A 19,091-nucleotide genomic window follows, 5' to 3' on the forward strand; every position below is an offset into this window, starting at 1 on the left:
CTTTTAAAGGAGCAGATACCACTTGGCTACCAGGTGATGGTGGCCACATAGTGACAAGTGAAATCAGCCAGGTCTTTCAGTTTCTCCAGAGGATCCAGAAAGATTTCTCTGCAAAAGTCCTGCCTTTAACACTCTGTGTCATCAAGAGAGCAGCCTATGGTCATCCATGGCCTCGGGCCAGAGCACAGATTGCTAACTTAGATAGCATTTGGGGAATAGTCCAGCAGACTCTTAACTCCTCAGTATGGGATCCTTGTGATGAGTTTTAAAATTTATTTTTGAATAAATTATGCCTATTGGCGGCTCATATTAAAAAATTACAAAAGAAAATACAGTAAATACCCACCCTGGCCCCCAATATTGCAAATATATTTCATGTTCTTCAAATGATAATGCATATATAAGCACTTATGAACATATGCATGTGTATATTTACTCAAATTGTAGCATTATTTAAAACCATTTATGCCTTTTTTTGTGTGTTTTTGCATCTCGGAGTGTGTTTCTTATTAGAGTATCATCTTTTTGTTTTTAATGCTTCCTTAGTATTGGCTGAATCTTTGGGTTGAAATTTATTTAGCCATTTAAAGCAAGTTTAGTATGCAAATACAGATGTTCTCATTTAAAACTATATCACCAAAATAGAGTAGATACAGGGTGTCTGTAGGATAAGATCCCAGAAGGGGCGTTACTGGATCAAAAGGTGTGACCCAGTTGGAGCAGCAAGAGGAATCCTGAGGCCTGGCACCTGGTATTTGGGGAAATGAGCTGAGTGGCTGAAGTGGCTGTGTGTGCCTCCCCTCCCTCAGCTCTGATGACCTTTCCTTCTGGTTTCCCTTCCAGTGTTGAACTTGACCCTCATAGACCTCCCAGGCATCACCAAGGTACCTGTGGGGGACCAACCCCCAGACATCGAGTACCAAATCAAGGACATGATCCTGCAGTTCATCAGCCGGGAGAGCAGCCTCATCCTAGCCGTGACCCCTGCCAACATGGATCTGGCCAACTCAGATGCCCTCAAGATGGCCAAGGAGGTCGACCCACAAGGTAACCACCAAATCCTACAGCAGCTCCCTTTTCCAGGTTCCCCTGAGCATTGCAACTTGCCGGCATTCTTGATTCCAGCCAAGTCACTAGTGTTCTCTTTGATGGTGGCCAGTGTTTGTTTGTTTTTTAATTGATTTCAGAGAGGAAGTGAGAGGAAGAGAGAGAGAGAAATATCAATGACGACAGAGGATCATTGATAGGTTGCCTCTCACAGCCCCCTCACTGGGGGGTCAAGCCTGCAACCCAGGCATATGCCCCAGCTGAGAGAATCGAACTGTGATCTCCTGGTTCATAGGTCGATACTCAACCACTGAGCCACGCTGGCCGGGTGGCCAGTGTTTATTGATTGAACATTTGCCACGCACCAGGTTTATTCTTATGGCCAACTACCTGGGATTGGTGCTGTGGCTGTGTTAATTTCACATGAGGGAAACTAGAGCCTGGGTAGGTGACACTGTGGCTTGTCCCAGGTAGTACTGCATTTGGGGGAGGCGTGGGGGCGGGGGGGGGGGGGAGGCTGTTGGACCTGTGGTGGCCTGGGGCTTCTTCCTAACAGCGCCCTTCACCTCTGGGCTCTTTTAGGCCTGCGGACCATTGGCGTCATCACCAAGCTTGACCTGATGGACGAGGGCACCGATGCCAGGGATGTCCTAGAGAACAAGCTGCTCCCGTTGAGAAGAGGTGTGGCTGTGTGGGAGGCTGGGGGCCCTGGGGTGGGGCAGCGGGAGGCCATAGGGCCAGGGAGGAGGACCTGGAGGGCCACAGGGCCAGGGGAGGGCAGGAAAAATAGGTGGGGTGGAGCTGGAGAGCCGGTGCACCTCTGCTTTTTTAAAACAAAGTTTGTTTTTGTTGTTCTCATTACTGAAACCTCAGCAGATGCTCCCAGGTACATTTTCCCATCACCCTTTTCCCCACTGCCTAGAAGTCACTGCTTTTCTGTACCACTGCAAACCCTTCTAACTTCTTCTTTTCTAGGTGAACTTATGTATCTTTTTCTTCTGTTTGTATACATTCAATTTTCAATTATGCATTTAACACCTGTTCATTTGGGGAACATGAGAAAACAAATACCCTTGAACAACACAGCTTTGAACTGTGCAGATCCAGGATGCTGTATATGGATTTTACACTGACCCGCACTATTTAAACCTGTGTTGTTCAAGGGTCCACTCCCGTTGGGAACCCGAATATGTGGAGAGCTGGCTATAGTTATATGTGGATTTTCAGCTGCACTGGACGTAGGCTCCCCTAACCCCTGCATTGTTCAAGAGTCAACTGTATGTAGAAAGAAGAAACTAAAATCATCCACAGCCTGAATCCCCCAGATAGCCACTTTCAACACTTTGTGGCTATACTTCCAAAATGTTCACAAGAATTTGTAACTTCTATTAATTTATATGCTTCCTGTTATGAGAATTTTCAAACATTCTTGAAAGTAGAATGGACCCAGCCTCGGTGGTTATCAACATACAGCTAATCTTGAATCTTTCGCATGTTCTTGCCTCCTGTTGTCATTTTCTTCCTGGGGGTTTATAAAGCAAATCCCAGGCATCATATCATTTTACACATAAATACCCCACATTCTGCTTGAACAGCTCCCCCCTGCACCCCTGCCCAGCCCCTTTGTTTTTTTCTGTAACATTCATTTGTGGAAGACGTCAGATCACATCCCACACTTGGAATTTGGCCAATGGTAGTTCCCTGTAAACTGGTAATTAAATCTAGACAGAAGCCTGATTAGGCTCAGTTTTATGTTCAGATCTTCTGATAGGAGTAACCTAACTTTATTTATTTATTTATTTATTTTTGAGAGAGTGGAAGGGAAAGGGATAGAGAGAGAAATATCGATGAAAGAGAAACATCATCAATTGACTGCCTCCTGCACCACCCCCCACTGGGGATCGAGCCTGCAACCCAGGCATGGGCCCTACTGGGAATCGAACCTGTGACCTCTTGGTTCATGGTTTGATGCTCAACCACTGAGCCACACCAGCCGGTCCTAAGTATTTCTATTTCCAAAAAAATGAGTAGCAAACATTTATGAAGTGTCTGATATGTACCAGGCATTGTTCTAAGCTCTTGATATGTAGGAGCTCACTTAATTCTGATAACAACCAACATGGTAGCTCTATTCTCATACCCACATTATGGATGAAGGAACTGAGGCATAGTCTAAATCTTTTGCCCCAGCTCACACAGCTAGCAAGTGATGGAGTAGCTTTTTGTTTGTTGTTATAAATCCTCATCTGAGGATTTTTTTTCCATTCCTTTTCAGAGAGGGTCAGAGGGAGGGAGGGGAGAGAGAAAGAGAAACATCGATGTGTGTCTTGGACTGGTTGCCACCCACTGGGGGTAGAGAGTGAAGCCGCAACCCAGGCATGTGCTCTTGACTGGGAATTGAACCCAAGACCCTTCAGTACACAGGCTGACACTAACCATTGAGCCACTGGCCAGAGCAGTGGAGCTGGTTTTGAATCCCAGCTCTCCAGTGCCATGCTGCTTTGTAACCTGGTTTCCCATTTCATGTAGCAAAATAGCAGAACATTTCCCCACAGCAGGCAAATATTCTTCAAGATTGCTTCAAAACGTCCTGCGGAGTTCCTTATATGGGCGTGTGTGGGCGTTTGTTACTCATTCCCCATTTGTTGAACACTTAGGTTGCTTCTGGCTTTTCCCTGTGGCCCAGTGCTGACTATCCACTGAGGGCTTTTATTCTTTAAGCTATTTCTTCCCTAATTATTTTGCTGCCTTTTCCATTCCTTCCCTCTGGCTCTGCACCTTGCCTGCACCATTTCGATCTTGTGTTTTGCTCCCGGGATTTCCCTCCTTGATATCTGGGATAGCCGTGGGGGGGTGGGAGGGGCGGGGCGGACATTCCGACCTTGATTTCCACCTCCCCTAGCACTGCTGAGGCACTGAGGAGAGGTGGCCCCAGGTCAGGACAGAGCATGGTCAGGAGCACAACCTAAAACCCTGTTTCGCTGTGAGGATCAGAGGCTGAAGAGCAAATCCGTGTCAGAGGTTTAGGAAGGAAGGGTCAGTGCCGCAGAGGGAAGCAGCCCCCATCGTCCCCGTGCTCTCCACCCGCAACACAACCCCGCACTCCTTTGCACATGTCTGACCACCATCTTAGACTCCAAGGGGCACTCGCTGTGCTCAGCAATGCTGCCTGGTGGCTGGATGACGTGCACGCCTCACCTTCCTCCCTCCCCACTCACTGTTTATCTGTCTCCCCTCCTTGCCTTCCTGTCTGTTTCCAAGAAAGGGACTCTTCCTGTCTCCACTCAAACACTTGCTTCCGACTTAAGACCTCAGGCTCTCAGGTTTCTCCTCTTGCTCCGTGGCTTTCAGCATCCCTCCAATTGGATCCTTTTTCTTGGCCTATGAAAGACACAGGCACACTTACAGGAACCCAGACCTAAGCCAGACTCCTCTCTCTGCCCCCTACTGTATCCTTCTGCTCTTGATGACAGGGATGATAGAGACTGTGGGCTTCCCATGGACCTGGGCTCAGATCTGGGTTCTTGTGCTCCTTTCTGAGACCTTTGCAAGTGAGCTCACTTTGGCCTGCCTTGGTTCCCTCATCTGTAAAATGGACATAATGACAGATATGGAGAGGACAGAAAGCAAGTCTGCCTAAGACTCAGCTTGTGCCACTCCCCTTCTCCCCAAGAGAAGCGTTAAAAGACCCCCGCTGTCAAGAGAATGGGGATAAATATATATGTTTGTCACTTCAGTTCTTGGGCCACTTATCTGCATTCCACTTTTCTAACTTTAATTATATTAATAGCAATGAATAACTGCCTCTGTTCATTGAGCACTTACCATTTGTTGGCCACTAAGCTAAGTTCCTTTATTTATTTATTTATTTATTTATTTTTAAAATATATTTTATTGATTTTTTACAGAGAGGAAGGGAGAGAGATAGAGAGTTAGAAACATCGATGAGAGAGAAACATCGATCAGCTGCCTCCTGCACAACCCCCACTGGGGATGTGCCCGCAACCAAGGTACATGCCCTTGATCGGAATCGAACCTGGGACCCTTCAGTCTGCAGGCCGACGCTCTATCCACTGAGCCAAACCGGTCAGGGCTATTTTTTATTTTTTAATAAATATGTTTTTATTTATTTTAGATAGAGGGGGGAAAGGGACGGGGAGAGAGAGAGATTGATGAGAGAAACATCAATTGGCTGCCTCCTGCACACCCCCTACTGGGGGTCAAGCCCACACACAGGCCTGTGCCCTGACTGATGATGCTCAACCATCTGAGACACACCAGCCAGGCCTCCTAAGTTCTCTCACGGTGCCCATTTGTTTACCTGTAGTGCTTGGTGCCTTGTGTCCATGCTCAGGGGCTCCTGGATGTTCTATCTTTTAAAAAATATATATTTTTATTGATTTCAGAGAGGAAGGGAGAGGAAGAAAGAGATAGCAACATCAATGGCGAGAGAGAATCATTGATCAGCTGCCTCTTGCACACCCCACACTGGAGATCGAGCCCGAAACATGGGCATGTGCCTGACTAGGAATCGAACTGAGACCTCCTGGTTCATATGTTGGTGCTCAACCACTGAGCTACACCAGCTGGGCTGTTCTGACTTTTTGAACACCATCCCCTTTCCCGTCTCTATTTTGTCCTCTTCTTTATGTTTTTCTTGTTCTACTCTTTATTTCTAAATATTGCAAATCTTTTCTTCACACTAGCATTTTTATTCTAAAAAATGGTTTCTCACATTTGAAAAAAAAAATTCCAAAATGGTACTGAAGGCTCTTAATTAAAGAGACTGTTTCTCAACCCCCTCCCCCAAGTCCCATTTCTCATGTGTTCAAAGTTAACTGTTTCTTAGGTTTCATTCAGCAAATTTTAATATAAATACATTCATTTTGAAAACTCGCTCATTTTTTTTTTTAAAGTATTTCTGTAGTTTCCTATTTTATGTGTAAATTAGTGATCTCTCAAGAATTAATTTTGGTAGGTACCCAACTTGACCAACAGAGACCATTGAATAACTTCACTTTCTTCCCGCTGAATTAGAAGAGTTAGCTGTTAGTTCCCACCTGCTGCTGGGTATGGTTTTGGACTTGCTATTGCACTCATCTCTCTGGACGTATATGCCCCAATATACCCAACCTTTTCCAATATAGTAGCTTTAGAATAGGTTTTAATTTCTGGCCAGATCAGCTGTCTCCGAATTGCCCTCCTTTTTGAGATTTTTTTCTTACTGTCTTCAAAGCTCAGCTTCTGGATTTCATCTTCATTAAAGCTTGTTTCCATCCACCCCCTTCACACCAAGCTGCATATACTCTCCTTCTTCCAAACACTTGTGTTGCTTTTCAAGACTTCACTCTGTATATGCATTCTCCGTGTTTCTAAGTAATGTGTACAGCTTGTAACCCAGTCTGTCAGTGACTCGTAGGACAGAATCCACGTATTCACCTGCACCTTGCTTAGCTCTGTGCCTGGGCTGCAATGGGCACCTGGGCCCTTCGGTCCGCCTGGCAGTGGCCCTGCCCTGACCCTCTCTCCCCGCAGGCTACATTGGTGTGGTGAACCGAAGCCAGAAGGACATCGAGGGCAAGAAAGACATTCGTGCGGCACTGGCGGCCGAGAGGAAGTTCTTTCTCTCTCACCCCGCCTACCGGCACATGGCTGATCGCATGGGCACCCCACACCTGCAGAAGACTCTGAATCAGGTATGTCAGTGGTTTTGTGCAATTGCACTTGCGCAATCAAGTGTTAGGTAGTGATGAGGGCCAGGACGAGACTGGGAGGCAGAGACAACAGCTCAGGGGAGCAAAGAGGGAAGGAAGTGTCCAAAGGCAGAGGCCCTCCAAGAAAGGAAATGAGTCTGCCTGGGCAGAGGGCTGGAGGATCAGGAAGGGAAGTAAAACTACCCGCAAGCTGCCACGGCCTCCTGAGAGCCAGCAGCCCAGCTGGGCTCCCTGAGGGCTTGGCTGCACATCAGATGCTTCCTGGGGCGGTGGTCCCCTTGCCCCTCTATTTCCCCACGAGTTACATGGAACCGCTCTAATGCTTTAGGATGCTTTCTGAGACTGGAGGGGTCTGCAGAGCACGTAGTCCACCTTTAGCATAAATCTGTAGCTCCCGCAGAGGGCCGCTGGTCACAGAGGACTTCGGCGTGGCCCAGGCTCATACCGCGGAATGTGATCCTCCTTTACGCCTTGCGTCCAGCTTGGTGGACATCCTGTAACTTCTTTTCCATTTCAGGACAGATGGAACAAAGCACCACTTTTCAGTTTTGGGGTGTTAGCTGATTTTATGGCACTTCCTCCCAACCAACCTCCCTTCGTCTCTTCCTCCCTTCCTGCCCTTCCTTTCTCTCTCTCTTTTATCTCTATTCTCCTCCCTCCCTTACAATAGTGAACAAAAGAAAGTCCTATAGACCAAATATAGTGAAGGTCCCATTTCCTCCATCCCATGAGGAGGTGGCCAGGGTCATCATTTCCTGGCTTTCCTCCTAGAGACATGCAGGGCCTAGAGGGCCAACATGTCTATTTCACCCCCCTTTTTCCCTCCCTCCTGTTTCTCCATTCCTTCCCTTCCCCCACCCCCCCACTTGAACAGTAAGATACTTTCCCACTACTTCATCTGGCTTTTTCTCCAACAACACATCTTGTGACTCATCCCCTAAGCTTTTCTGCACTGCTGTCTCCTTTTAAGATTTATGAATAATGAACAAGTCCACATGATGCAAAAGCAGAACAGTAGAGGGAAAGGGGGCTTCGGTGAAAGGTCTCCTTCCTGCCCCCCTGCTCCATTCTGCCCATTTCTTCCACATTTGTTTCTTGTTGAGTATTCCTTTTCTCTGTTCCTGCAAATGAAAACATGTTCTTACTTTCACAGAGGGGAGCACTTAATGCATATGTTTCGTACCTTTTTTATAGGGTACATCCCCGTGTCTGTGTATCTGCCCAGTGTCACCCTCCATCCGTCATTCAGTCCATGGTCCTGCGATGGCCTCTTGGGCTTTACGCTGAGCAGCACCTGTGGGAGGCTGTTCTGGGTCAGCACACATGCCCTCGCACATAATTGTGTATACTCCATGGTAGACAATCCATCTGTCCTACAAAGGCCCGTGGGCTTTTCTCAGCCTCTCTCTGCTCGGTGCACAAGTGTGACTCTAGCTGATATTTTGTTGCTTCTCTGGAGGATGGAGGGTGCGGTGGGCCCAGGCGCCATCGTACATGGCCCTTTCTCATGCTTGCACTGATCTGTCATCTCTGGCTTCTCTCTTGCAGCAACTGACCAACCACATCCGGGAGTCACTGCCGACCTTGCGCAGCAAGCTGCAGAGCCAGTTGCTGTCCCTGGAGAAGGAGGTGGAGGAATACAAGAACTTCCGGCCCGACGACCCCACACGTAAAACCAAAGCCCTGCTGCAGTACGTTTGTCCTCTCCCAACCTAGCTCACTGGGGCCTCCACCCAGCCACAGGGTTCCAGGTCTAGGCTGGGCACCAATCCTCATTCATCCTTCTGTTCATTCAACAAACATCTCCCAAGGGCCACCTGTGTGCCAGGCCCTGTCCTGAGCACTGAGGTCACCTCAGTGAATGTATTCCAGTCTGATAGAATACAGTATCCTTCCTGCCCCATGTGATCAGAAAGGGGAGATAGGGAAGGATGAGACAAAATAAGTAATTAAAATATATAGTGTGTGAAATGTCAAAAAATGGTAAAGTGGGTAAGAGGCTAGAGCAGCTGTGGGCAAACTACGGCCCGCGGGCCGGATCCGGCCCGTTTGAAATGAATAAAACTAAAAAAAAAAAAGACCGTACCCTTTTATGTAATGATGTTTACTTTGAATTTATATTAGTTCACACAAACACTCCATCCATGCTTTTGCTCCGGCCCTCCGGTCCAGTTTAAGAACCCATTGTGGCCCTCGAGTCAAAAAGTTTGCCCACCCCTGGGCTAGAGAGTACCAGTGTGGGCATAGCGTGCCATTGAAAATACCGTGGTCAGGCCTAGCTGGCATGGCTCAGTGGTTGAGCATTGACCTATGAACCAGGAGGTTACGGTTCATTTCTCAGGTCACATGCCCGGGTTGTGGGCTCGATCCCCAGTGGGGAGTGTGCAGGCGGCAGCCAATCAATGATTCTCTCTCATCATTGATGTTTCTATCTCTCTCTCTCCCCTCCTCTCTGAAATCAATAAAATCATATTTTTAAAAAAGAAACTAGAGTGGTCAAGAAGGCCTCTCTGAGTCCTTGGGAGTCAGGCAAAGACCTGAAGAGGTGAGGGAGGGAGCCACATAGAGCCCGGGATGGGGCCCAGCCAGTGCAAAAGTCTTGAGGCAGGACTGTGTCCAGCATGTGGGTGGAGGTCCATGTCGCTGGAGCGGAGTGAGGGAGGGAGAGTGGGAAGAGGTGAGGGCAGAGTGTGCAGGGCCTTGCTGAACATGGGGGAGGACTTTGGCTCTTGCTCTGAGTGCCGTGGGAGCCATGCTTGGTTTTGAGCAGAGAATGGGATGGCCTGACTCGGGTGCTGACAGGCGCCCTCTGGCGGCTGCAGGGAGGACAGACATGGAGGGGGTGGGACCAGACCCGGTGTTAGCTGCTTCTGCTTGATCTCTATGAATCCTCACCCTGACTATTGAGTCCAGCTCAGAACTGTAGGCGACTCCCTGCAGCTGTGCAGCCGAGAGGCAGGGGAGCGGGTGTCCCACCATCGCAGGTTCTTACTTGGGGCTCTTCCTTCCCCAGTATTCTCAGTTTTTGCCCTGCTAGGGACCATAAGTGCCGCAAGGACTTGGTTAGAGTGAGTTCCAGAAACTCCCTGGCAGCTCATGTGGCAGGTGGTGGCATGCACAGGACTCCTACAGGCACACCAGAGGGGCACTGCCCCCATGACCATCTTAGGTCTGACGTCCCCTCCCTCTCAGCCATTGGGCGGTGCATGGTGGCGGGATCGGGATGAGAATGCTTTTATGCTCAGTCAAGCTCAGCTGCATTCTGCAAAGCCTTTTTTTTTTTTTTTAATATATTTTTAATGATTTCAGAGAGGAAGAGAGAGGGAGAGAGAGAGAGAGAGAAATATCAATGATGAGAGAGAATCATTGATTGGCTGTCCTCTGCATTCCCCACACGGAGCCAAACTGGCTAGGGCCACAAAGCTTTCTACAGAGCAAATGCTGGTCCTTTGTAGACTTGAAGAGGAGATTTAGTCTAGCATGTGCTGCAACCTGGGGGTAAGCCTGGGTCTGCTGGGCTTCCCCTGGCTGGTGACCATGCCTCTCTGATCCTTGTATTCCTTACCCCTAAATGAAGGTATGAAAGGGAACCATCGAACAGTTGCCTCCTGTATATGCCCCAACCGGGGATTGAACCCACAACCTAGGTATGTGTTCTGACTAGGATTTGAACCCGCCACCTTTTGGTGTTCAGGATGACGCTCCAACCAACTGAGCCACCCAGCCAGAGCAAAAGTGTTTTTTAATTAAGGCATGTACGTTGTTTTTTCAAACATAATGTTATTGGAACTCTTAGTAGACTGCAGTATAGTGTAAAAGTAACATATATGCACTGGGAAACAAAAAATTTCTTATCACTGGCTTTATTGTGATATTTGCTTTATTGCAGTTATCTGGAACTGAACCTGCAATATCTCCGATGTCTGTCAGTGCTTGAGTAGACCAAGAATTTGGGAGGCAGAGATGAGGAAATGATTAAGCAGACAGTGTAAGGGACTGGGGGGAGCAATTAGAAATAGCCAAGGAAAATCGAGACACTAGTAAATATCTTAGATCTTTACTGTTCACTTGGTCACAGCATTAATTAGCAAAACTTAATACTTTGTAAGGGCTAGGCTGGGTTCTAAGGGGCCAATCGTGGTATTAGCACATTTTGTCAATTATGTGACATTTTGACTTCTCTGAATTCAAAAGTTTTAGGAGATTTACCGTGATTTGACAGCATTTTTTATTTTTTTGTGGGAGTATGGACTAGGATTGTATTTTAGGATTAGTGACTTCTTGGAAGTTGATGGAACCTAGAAACTTTTTGAATCCTCAGTGACCTTGTGTGGAGGTGCTGGTATGATCAACCCACTTTCCAAATGAAGGAACTGAGGCTCAGAGGGACAAAGGCCTCAGCCTATAGTGGTGGAGTGCCGACCCACGTGCTGGGAGGTGGCGGAAGCCACCTGAACGATGAGAAGGAACTACCATTTCACTCTATGGTCCTGTCGGATTAGGCCAAACCTCAGGGCAGCGGTGAGGTTGCTAGGTTGCTAACGACGTGACCCCCACGCCTCGTTCTTGTCATCTGCAAAATGGAGTATTAACTGCACCCCCTTCAGTTCAGTGAATGATCGTAGCAGGCATATAGAGTGGGCCTGGCATGTAGTGAGTGCTTGCCACCTGCAGCTCCTGAATTTTGTTTATTTTATTTTTTTTATGTACACATAGATTTTGTTCCTAAAAATGAAAAGAGGGAACGGAACCATAGCTTGACTCAGGACATAACACCGAAGCTTTGTTGAAACCCCTGCTTAATGTTCGTGTTTTCTTTTTCCTCGTAGGATGGTCCAGCAATTTGGGGTGGACTTTGAAAAGCGGATAGAGGGTTCTGGAGACCAAGTGGACACACTGGAGCTCTCTGGGGGCGCCCGAATCAATCGCATCTTCCATGAGCGGTTTCCCTTCGAGCTGGTGAAGGTAGTGCAGCAAGGGCGGGGCCCCCTGTCCCTGGTCAGGCACCCATCTGCTTGGCCTCCTTCCAGAGCTTTCCATCTTGAGCTCTGGCCTTCATGCCTGAGCCCGCCCTGAGTAGAGTATGGCCCGGGGAGGCGTCCCCTATGGTTTCCTTCCCTGAGCAGGCAGCTTACAACTTTCCAGCAGAGCTGTACAAGAAGTTTCATTTTTTTTTTTTCCTCTGACAAAAGCCAATACAATGTATTTCCGTTGCAGAATACATAGAAAATAGTGGGAAATTCACATGTCCTTAGCGGGTTGAAAAAAGGAAAAGGAGGTTGTGGACCCAACACGTGCAGCCTAACACGTAGATAACATGTGTAATAGCCTTCCACACGGAATTGTACCTGTGTGTCTTGATGTGTGTATTTGCATAGATCTGTAAGGATCTTACTGTTCTTACAGTTCTCGGAGCTAGAATTTGAGATTTTTAAAAACAATTTGCTTGAACTTTTTAAAAATTTATTTTATGGATTTTAGGGAGAGGAAGGGAGGAAGAGAGAGAAATATCAATCATTGATTGGTTGCCTTCCGCATGCACCCCGACAGGGAATCAAACTCGTGACGTGGGTATATGCCCTGACCAGAAATTGAAACCACCACCTTTTGGTTTATGAGACGACGCTCCAACCACACTGGCCAGGGTGTAAAAAATGTGCTTGAACTTTTTATTTTTTAATATATTTTTATTGATTTCAGAGAGGAAGGGAGAGGGAGAGAGAGATAGAAACATCAATGATGAGAGAGAATCATTGATCGGCTGCCTCCTGCACGCCCCCTACTGGGGATTGAACCAGCAACCTGGGCATATGCCCTTGACCGCAATCGAACCTGGGACCCTTCAGTCCACAGGCCTATGCTCTATCCACTGAGCCAATCCAGCTAGGCGCTAATTCTTTATTAATTTCTCAAGATAAATTTCTAGAGCATTTAAAACTACCAGGTGACATTGTAGGTATATATATTTTTATTTTTAGGTATATTTTTGGAGGTTCTTAATTTGTAGTGCAAGTGGCCCCCAAAAAGTTTTTATATGAATTTATGTTTCCTCTAAGAGCAAGAGTGTTAGTTTCACAGCTTTCTTGCTGATACTAGGTTTTAATATTTTTAAATTTTTTGACCAATTTAATATTTAGCCATGTGAATACAGATGCATGCAGGAAACAACATTCTCCAAATAAACACCTGTTCTGAAGGTGCCCCAGGTACATCCTTGCTAGTGTTTGGTTTCTCTGTTCTCAGATGGAGTTTGATGAGAAAGACTTAAGACGGGAGATCAGCTACGCCATTAAGAACATTCATGGTGTCAGGCAAGTTCCACAGGGAGCGTTGCCATTGTTCCCTTTACCTTTGCGGTGCCATTCTCTAGGTCTGTCCCCCCAAACCTCTGGGTGCCCTGATTGTGAGGTCTTGACAGGGTTCCTGGGTGGTTCTCGGTAGCCATACTCTCTCCAAGGGCACTTGAGGGTGGATGGGCCCAGTCCTGTGCGAGTAGGTCATGGGTCACAGGACTGTCTGCTGCCTTTGGATTAAACATTGGTAAACCCCCCAGTCAGTTGGCATGAGCCCGAGTTACTGTAGTCATCCAAGAAAGCTCGCTGCATATTTGCCCTGGGGGTGGGGGTGGGGAGCCAGAGCTGAGTCATGATTACAGGAATCCAGTGTTTGAACCCATCCTGGGCTCCCTCCGTGTTCCAACAAAAATAGTCCCTCCAGTCATCCAGTCTCACATCACCATGGAGTCCTCAGGTTGCCCTGGGCTTCCAGGTAGTGGACACAGGCATCTGACCCCTAGACTTGCCATGACCTTGGTTCTTTCGTGGGAACCCGGCCCCTGCCTGTGAGATTGCTGACCATGCTTTGTTTTTCTCTGACTTATCTCCCCTGCCCCCGGGTTTGGATGGTTTTAGGACCGGGCTCTTCACCCCGGACCTGGCATTCGAGGCCATTGTGAAAAAGCAGGTCGTCAAGCTGAAAGAGCCCTGTCTGAAATGTGTCGACCTGGTTATCCAGGAGCTAATCAATACAGTTAGGCAGTGTACCAGTAAGGTATTGGCCCCTCGGCAGGGGACTCCTGGCCGTGTGGAAACGGGGGTTCAGGGCTTTGGTATCAGGCTCCTGGTGCTGCTTCAGCCTGTGCCCGGTGGTGCCTTCCCCCTGCCTCCAGATTGCCTTGGTTTCCAAGAATGTGGCATCTTCCCAGAGGCTGGGGCAGGGGCATGTCGGCCTAGGTGCAGCCGGTAGGGAGGGGAGGGGGGATGGGGGAGGTATCAGGCCTCCAGAACTGGCCATACTTTGGGGCAGGGCTCCCTGGGACCCTGATACCAAGCCTAGCATGTGTCTGATGGAATTGGGGGTGTCATTGGGCTGTCGCTTTGCTGCCTTCTGAGAAACAGAGAGGGACCCCGCATCAGCTGCTGGAGGCCAAGCTCCCTGAACCTCCCTGGCTGTCACTCCTCCTTGAGTGACACCCTTGGGCTTCCCTGGAGCCAGTCATGTTTCTGTCCCCCGGGTGCCAAGAAAGGCCCAAACACTAATGTATAATGAGTGCTCGGGTCCCAAAGTCGGCTCGCTCCTAACTGCCTCCTCTAGTTCCCTTGCTTCCCCAGGAGCAGTGCTATTCCCCCAGGCAGCCAGTCCTCAGATCCACTAGGTCACAAGTGCCTATGTGCTTGGGCCACTGCCTCCCCCCAGCAAGACATGCCTGTTCCCCCGAGGGCCTGGCTCCCAGGGCAGCATGCTTTGGCCGAGCAGCTGAAGCGCTTCTCGATGGGCAGTTTGTGCTTGCACGTCCACGATGGCCATAGAGCTCTGGGTCGGCCTTCCTAGGCAGGCGATTTCTGCTTGAGCCTTCTGTTCTCAGTCTGGAAAAGCCCACATTTGCTTCTTAAGCTTCTTCGATTGGAAAAGGAAGGGGAAAGAAACCCAGGTGGGCTGGAGATGGTCATTCTGGAGCCCATTGTCACAGATAATGAAAACACAAAGCGTCCCCACACCCATAGCCATCTGCACGAGGACACTGACCCTCAGCACTTCTGTGATTAAACCCAGACCAAGTCCACCCCGGGACCCAGATGCCTCTTTGATCCGAAGCAGCTTCCGGGGCAAATGCGGGCACAGGCTACTCCATGCATGTCACTAACCAACTGACTCTCGTTTCTCTCTCTCTCTCTCTCTCTCTCTGTCTCTCTCTTTCCCTCTCTCTCCCACCCCCCCCCCCCACCCCCCATCCCGGGTGTGTGGCCTGCACTGTCCCTGGGTGTCTCTCTACTGGTCCCACCCTTCGCATGACCCAGGACGGGGCTCTTCACCCCTGATATGGCCTTTGAAGCCATTGTGAAAAAGCAGATTGTAAAACTCAAAGAGCCGAGTTTGAAGTGTGTTGATCTCGTGGTCTCAGAACTGGCCACGGTCATTAAAAAGTGTGCCGAGAAGGTAATAGAAGGTTTTGTTATTATCACCTACGCATCTGTCCCCCATCTTCTCCCTCTGTTGTTAGTCTTAACCCGCGCATCTGGGAGACTGTCTCGGATGGATCCCCTCTCCATAGGCCAGTTGTCACTTAACGACATCTCAGCTTTGCACTGGCAGACAAAACGGAGCGAGATGCATCGCACGTGTGTGCCACCTTTGCAGTTTGGGCTACCGAAGGGGCTGGGAGGCCTTTGATGTTGCCAAAAGCATTTACTCAGCAGGCAGTGGGGTGAGGGTCAATGCCCGTTCCTGAGACCCTGAGAGAAAGGGGGTTTCCAAACGGTCACCACAGCAGTAGAACGTTGCCATGTGCAGACCTTCGTGTTCTATATCACGGGACATTTACTGAGTTTTCATCAAGTCATTTTGACTGTCCCACTCAATTTTCTTCAAAATTGAGCTTACCCCAAACTGCAGAAGGTGGCTCTTCATGTGCTGGCTGGAGCTCTGGGGGTGTTAGAGGAGTGGGTTCCAGAGATGAGATGATGAGGAACGGTTTTCTACCAGGGGATCCCTCTGAGATAGATGACCCAGACGCCAACCCACCATCTTAGAACAGTCGCTGTGCGCTCACGCGCTGGGCAAGGGCACTCATCCCAGTGACCGGTGGCTTTGATTATAACCAGTGTCCTCACTCCCACCCAGTGCTGGGCGGAGGGGGATGGCTGTCACCCACATTCTCTGTCACTTTCCAACTCTAAATCGCATTCTCAAAAAGCATCTTTGCTTGTGCACGGGGACCCTGTCACTCTCTCCGGCCCACCGTCCCCCCACTGTCCCCTTGTCTCCCAGCTGAAGCAGCTATGAGACAGGAGTGGGGTGGGGACGCGGTGGGCCCACCCATGTCACCCACCTTCCCCTGTGTTTTCTGTGTAGTTCACATTGCTTCCCATGCCCCGAGGACCCAGCCAACTCTGCCACTCTGCTCTCCCCTCAGCTCAGCTCCTACCCCCGGTTAAGAGAGGAAACGGAGCGAATTGTCACCACTTACATCCGAGAACGGGAGGGGAGAACCAAGGACCAGGTATTGGCTTTTTGTTTTAATTTTCAGTTATAATTTACTTGCAGTAAATCTTGAGTGTCCAGTATTTGGGGTTTTGACAAATGCGCGCAGTAACCCCCACCTCAATCACAATATAGAACGGTTCTATCACCCCTCCAAAACGCTCATCCTTTGCCCTTTTGCGGTCAACCCCTCCCTGACCCCCAGGTCCTAGCAATCACTTGGCGGCTTCCTGTCCCTCTGGTTTTGCCCTTTTTCCAAGAATGTTTTGTGAATGGTCTCCTGTACTACATAGCCTTTTGATTCCGACTTCCTTCTTTCATCCCTGTTTGTGGTATATCTGCAGTTTGTTTTTTTAATCCTCACCCGAGGATATGTGTGTTTTTTTTAATTGATTTTAGAGAGAGAGGAACGATGGGAGGGAGGGAGAGAAACATCAGTGTGAAAGAGAAACTTCATTTGGTTGCTTCTCATACCCCCCTCGTCCCCCCCCCACCCCACCCCACCCCGGCCCAAACTAGGTATGTGCCCTGACCAGGAATTGAACCCGCAGCCCTTTGGTGTACAGGATAACACTCCAACCATCTGAGCCACTGGTCCGGGCTGAAGTTCGTTACTTTTGATTGCTGAATGTGTGGCCCACAGCTTGCTTATCTGTTTGCCTGCCAGAGGACATGAGGGTGCTTTTTGTGGTTTAGTTTTCCTGTGGAGACCATCCAAGCACACACAAAGGTAGAGAGTGGGTTCCTCCAAGCAGTCACAGTGGGAGTCTCCCCTGTTCCCTGCTCTGTGTGCTGAGGGCCTTCATTCCTCCTTCATCTGCCCTATCACTTGGTCTCAGTCACTTTCCCTCCGTTGTTTGCTGTGGTCTCGTGGAAGCTGTTTGTTTAAACCAGAACCAAACAAGCCGACGTGTTGTATTTGGTTGTGATGTCACCTGTATAGAATGGTTCTTCTCCCCTTGACATTGATGGAGAAAACTGGCTCATTTGTCCTTCAGAGGATCCCCCAGTCAACCTGTGCCCTGTTTCCTCAGAGCTTCTGTAGCCTAGAAGCTGTATCAGGAGCTTGAGAGAGTCCAGTTCGTTTTGTTGTCGTTGCTGTCAAGGATGCTGCTGTCCCTTCCATACACAGCACGGCCCCTGGTTGCCTCCCTGTCGACACTGCTGGGCTTGATGCACTGGCTCCAGGATAGTGGGGTTCAGGCTTTATAAAACTAGCAACAGTGGAGCACCCCAGCCTTTTCCAACAACCCCACAGGTCTGACCTACTGCGTGGCCTGTTTTATGCTTGAGGGCTTGGAGGCACAGTGAGGTGATAGGAAGGGGCAGGGTACTGTGTAAGGGCCTATCCCTTATCTTTGATGACATCCCCACTGGCGTGCGTGCGTGTGTGCGTGTGTGTGTGTGTGTGTGTGTGTGTGTGTGTGTGTGTTTCATTTTAATGTCCTCACCTGGCCAGATTATCTTTGCTGTTTAAACGTAGCACTTATGAAATGCCAGGTGCTAGCTAACGACTTTACATATTGTGACTTATTTAACTCTTTGAAGTGGGCCTCTTGTGCCCCTGTTCCACAACTTGGTAACATGGGGCCCAGGGTCACACAGCCGCCTGGCTGAGCCAAGCCTGCAGCCCAGGTAGTCAGCCCCAGAGGCTGTGCCAGTGACTATGGCTGCCTCTCTCTGTTTGGTTGGCTCAAACTTAACTTAGTTGTGAGTCCCTGATGTCTGGAAGCACCTGTGTGTCCCTTCCCCCTACAGATGTACCCCAGGTGTATTTTGGGGGGGAGATGTGCCCCTGTTGTGCCCGAGAAGCAGCGTGGTTCCGCACCCACACCCCACCCCTATGTGAAAAGTGCTTTACTGCTGCCCGTGCCTGCCATGCTGGGCTCTATAAAGATGCTTCTCAGATTACAATGAGTTTATCAGGATGTAATGATGAGGTTACATCCTGATAACCTCATGGTAAATTGAAATAAAGTAACCTGAAAATGCATTTAATACACCTAACCTTTTGAACATTATAGCTTGGCCTAGCCTACCATAAACGTGTTCAGAATTAAGTGAGCCTACGATTGGGCAAAATCATCTAATACAGTGAATGCACTATAGAGCAAGCATGTCAAACTTGTGGCCCGTGTGCCACGTGCCTCATTTATTTGGCCCGTGTTAGCCTTTGAGTTTGACATGCTTGCTGTAGAGTATTGATTGTTGACCCTCATGCTCGTTTGGCTGACTGGGAATTAGGTCTTGCTACCCAGCATCATGAGAGAGTATCGTGTTACGTATCACTAACCCAGGAAAAGATCAAAATCCAAAGTATGGTTTCTACTGAATGCTTACCACTTTCACACTGTTATAAAGTCAGAAAGTCATGTCGGGACCATGTGTACTCACAGGGACTTCTGCTTTCCCTCAGATTCTTCTTCTCATCGACATTGAGCAATCCTACATCAACACAAACCACGAGGACTTCATTGGATTTGCCAAGTATGTACTGTTGGGCACAGCGGCTGATGGGCTGGCACCAGTCCACCCTCAGTTGGGATTCCCTCTGAGAGCTGGAGCGTGAGGGTCTCTGTGTCGGGGTCCTGGGGTGAGAGTGTCTGGAAGGTTGCCTGGACCACCCCTATTGTCCCCACTGCCTCTCCTATGAGGGCACCAGAGGTTTAAGGAAGAAAGTGCAGTCCTGGGGTCAAGTTCATGAGGAAAGGACAAGGCTCACTAGCATCAGTGCTTCCTTGCCTGAGGCCCTTCTCAGAGCCTGTCACAGCTCCTGTGCAGCTTTCCCAGACTCCATGTGCCCTGGCCCTTTCACAGAGTCTCGTGGGTCAGGGCTGCCCTGCATCGCAC

General features: G+C 49.0%; 1 protein-coding gene across 13 annotated transcripts in view; it reads left to right on the forward strand.

The window, feature by feature from the left end:
• DNM2 (dynamin 2) overlaps positions 1-19,091 on the forward strand; it is an 87,353-nt gene that overhangs the window by 44,596 nt on the left and 23,666 nt on the right. For 9 of the 13 annotated variants that reach the window (XM_036314639.1, XM_036314635.1, XM_036314636.1 and 6 more), the window contains exons 4-12: positions 844-1,047; positions 1,630-1,728; positions 6,583-6,743; positions 8,310-8,452; positions 11,591-11,726; positions 13,005-13,072; positions 13,673-13,811; positions 16,174-16,260; positions 18,658-18,728. In XM_036314639.1, the coding sequence (XP_036170532.1) occupies positions 844-1,047; positions 1,630-1,728; positions 6,583-6,743; positions 8,310-8,452; positions 11,591-11,726; positions 13,005-13,072; positions 13,673-13,811; positions 16,174-16,260; positions 18,658-18,728 (1,108 nt within the window). Of the gene's footprint in view, positions 1-843; positions 1,048-1,629; positions 1,729-6,582; positions 6,744-8,309; positions 8,453-11,590; positions 11,727-13,004; positions 13,073-13,672; positions 13,812-15,058; positions 15,198-16,173; positions 16,261-18,657; positions 18,729-19,091 lie in introns of all 13 variants that reach the window. The other 4 variants (XM_036314633.1, XM_036314638.1, XM_036314641.1 and 1 more) reach the window with 1 other exon arrangement.

This window comes from Myotis myotis, unplaced genomic scaffold (assembly GCF_014108235.1).
Source record: "Myotis myotis isolate mMyoMyo1 unplaced genomic scaffold, mMyoMyo1.p scaffold_m19_p_6, whole genome shotgun sequence".
NCBI classification, from domain to species: Eukaryota; Metazoa; Chordata; class Mammalia; order Chiroptera; family Vespertilionidae; genus Myotis; species Myotis myotis.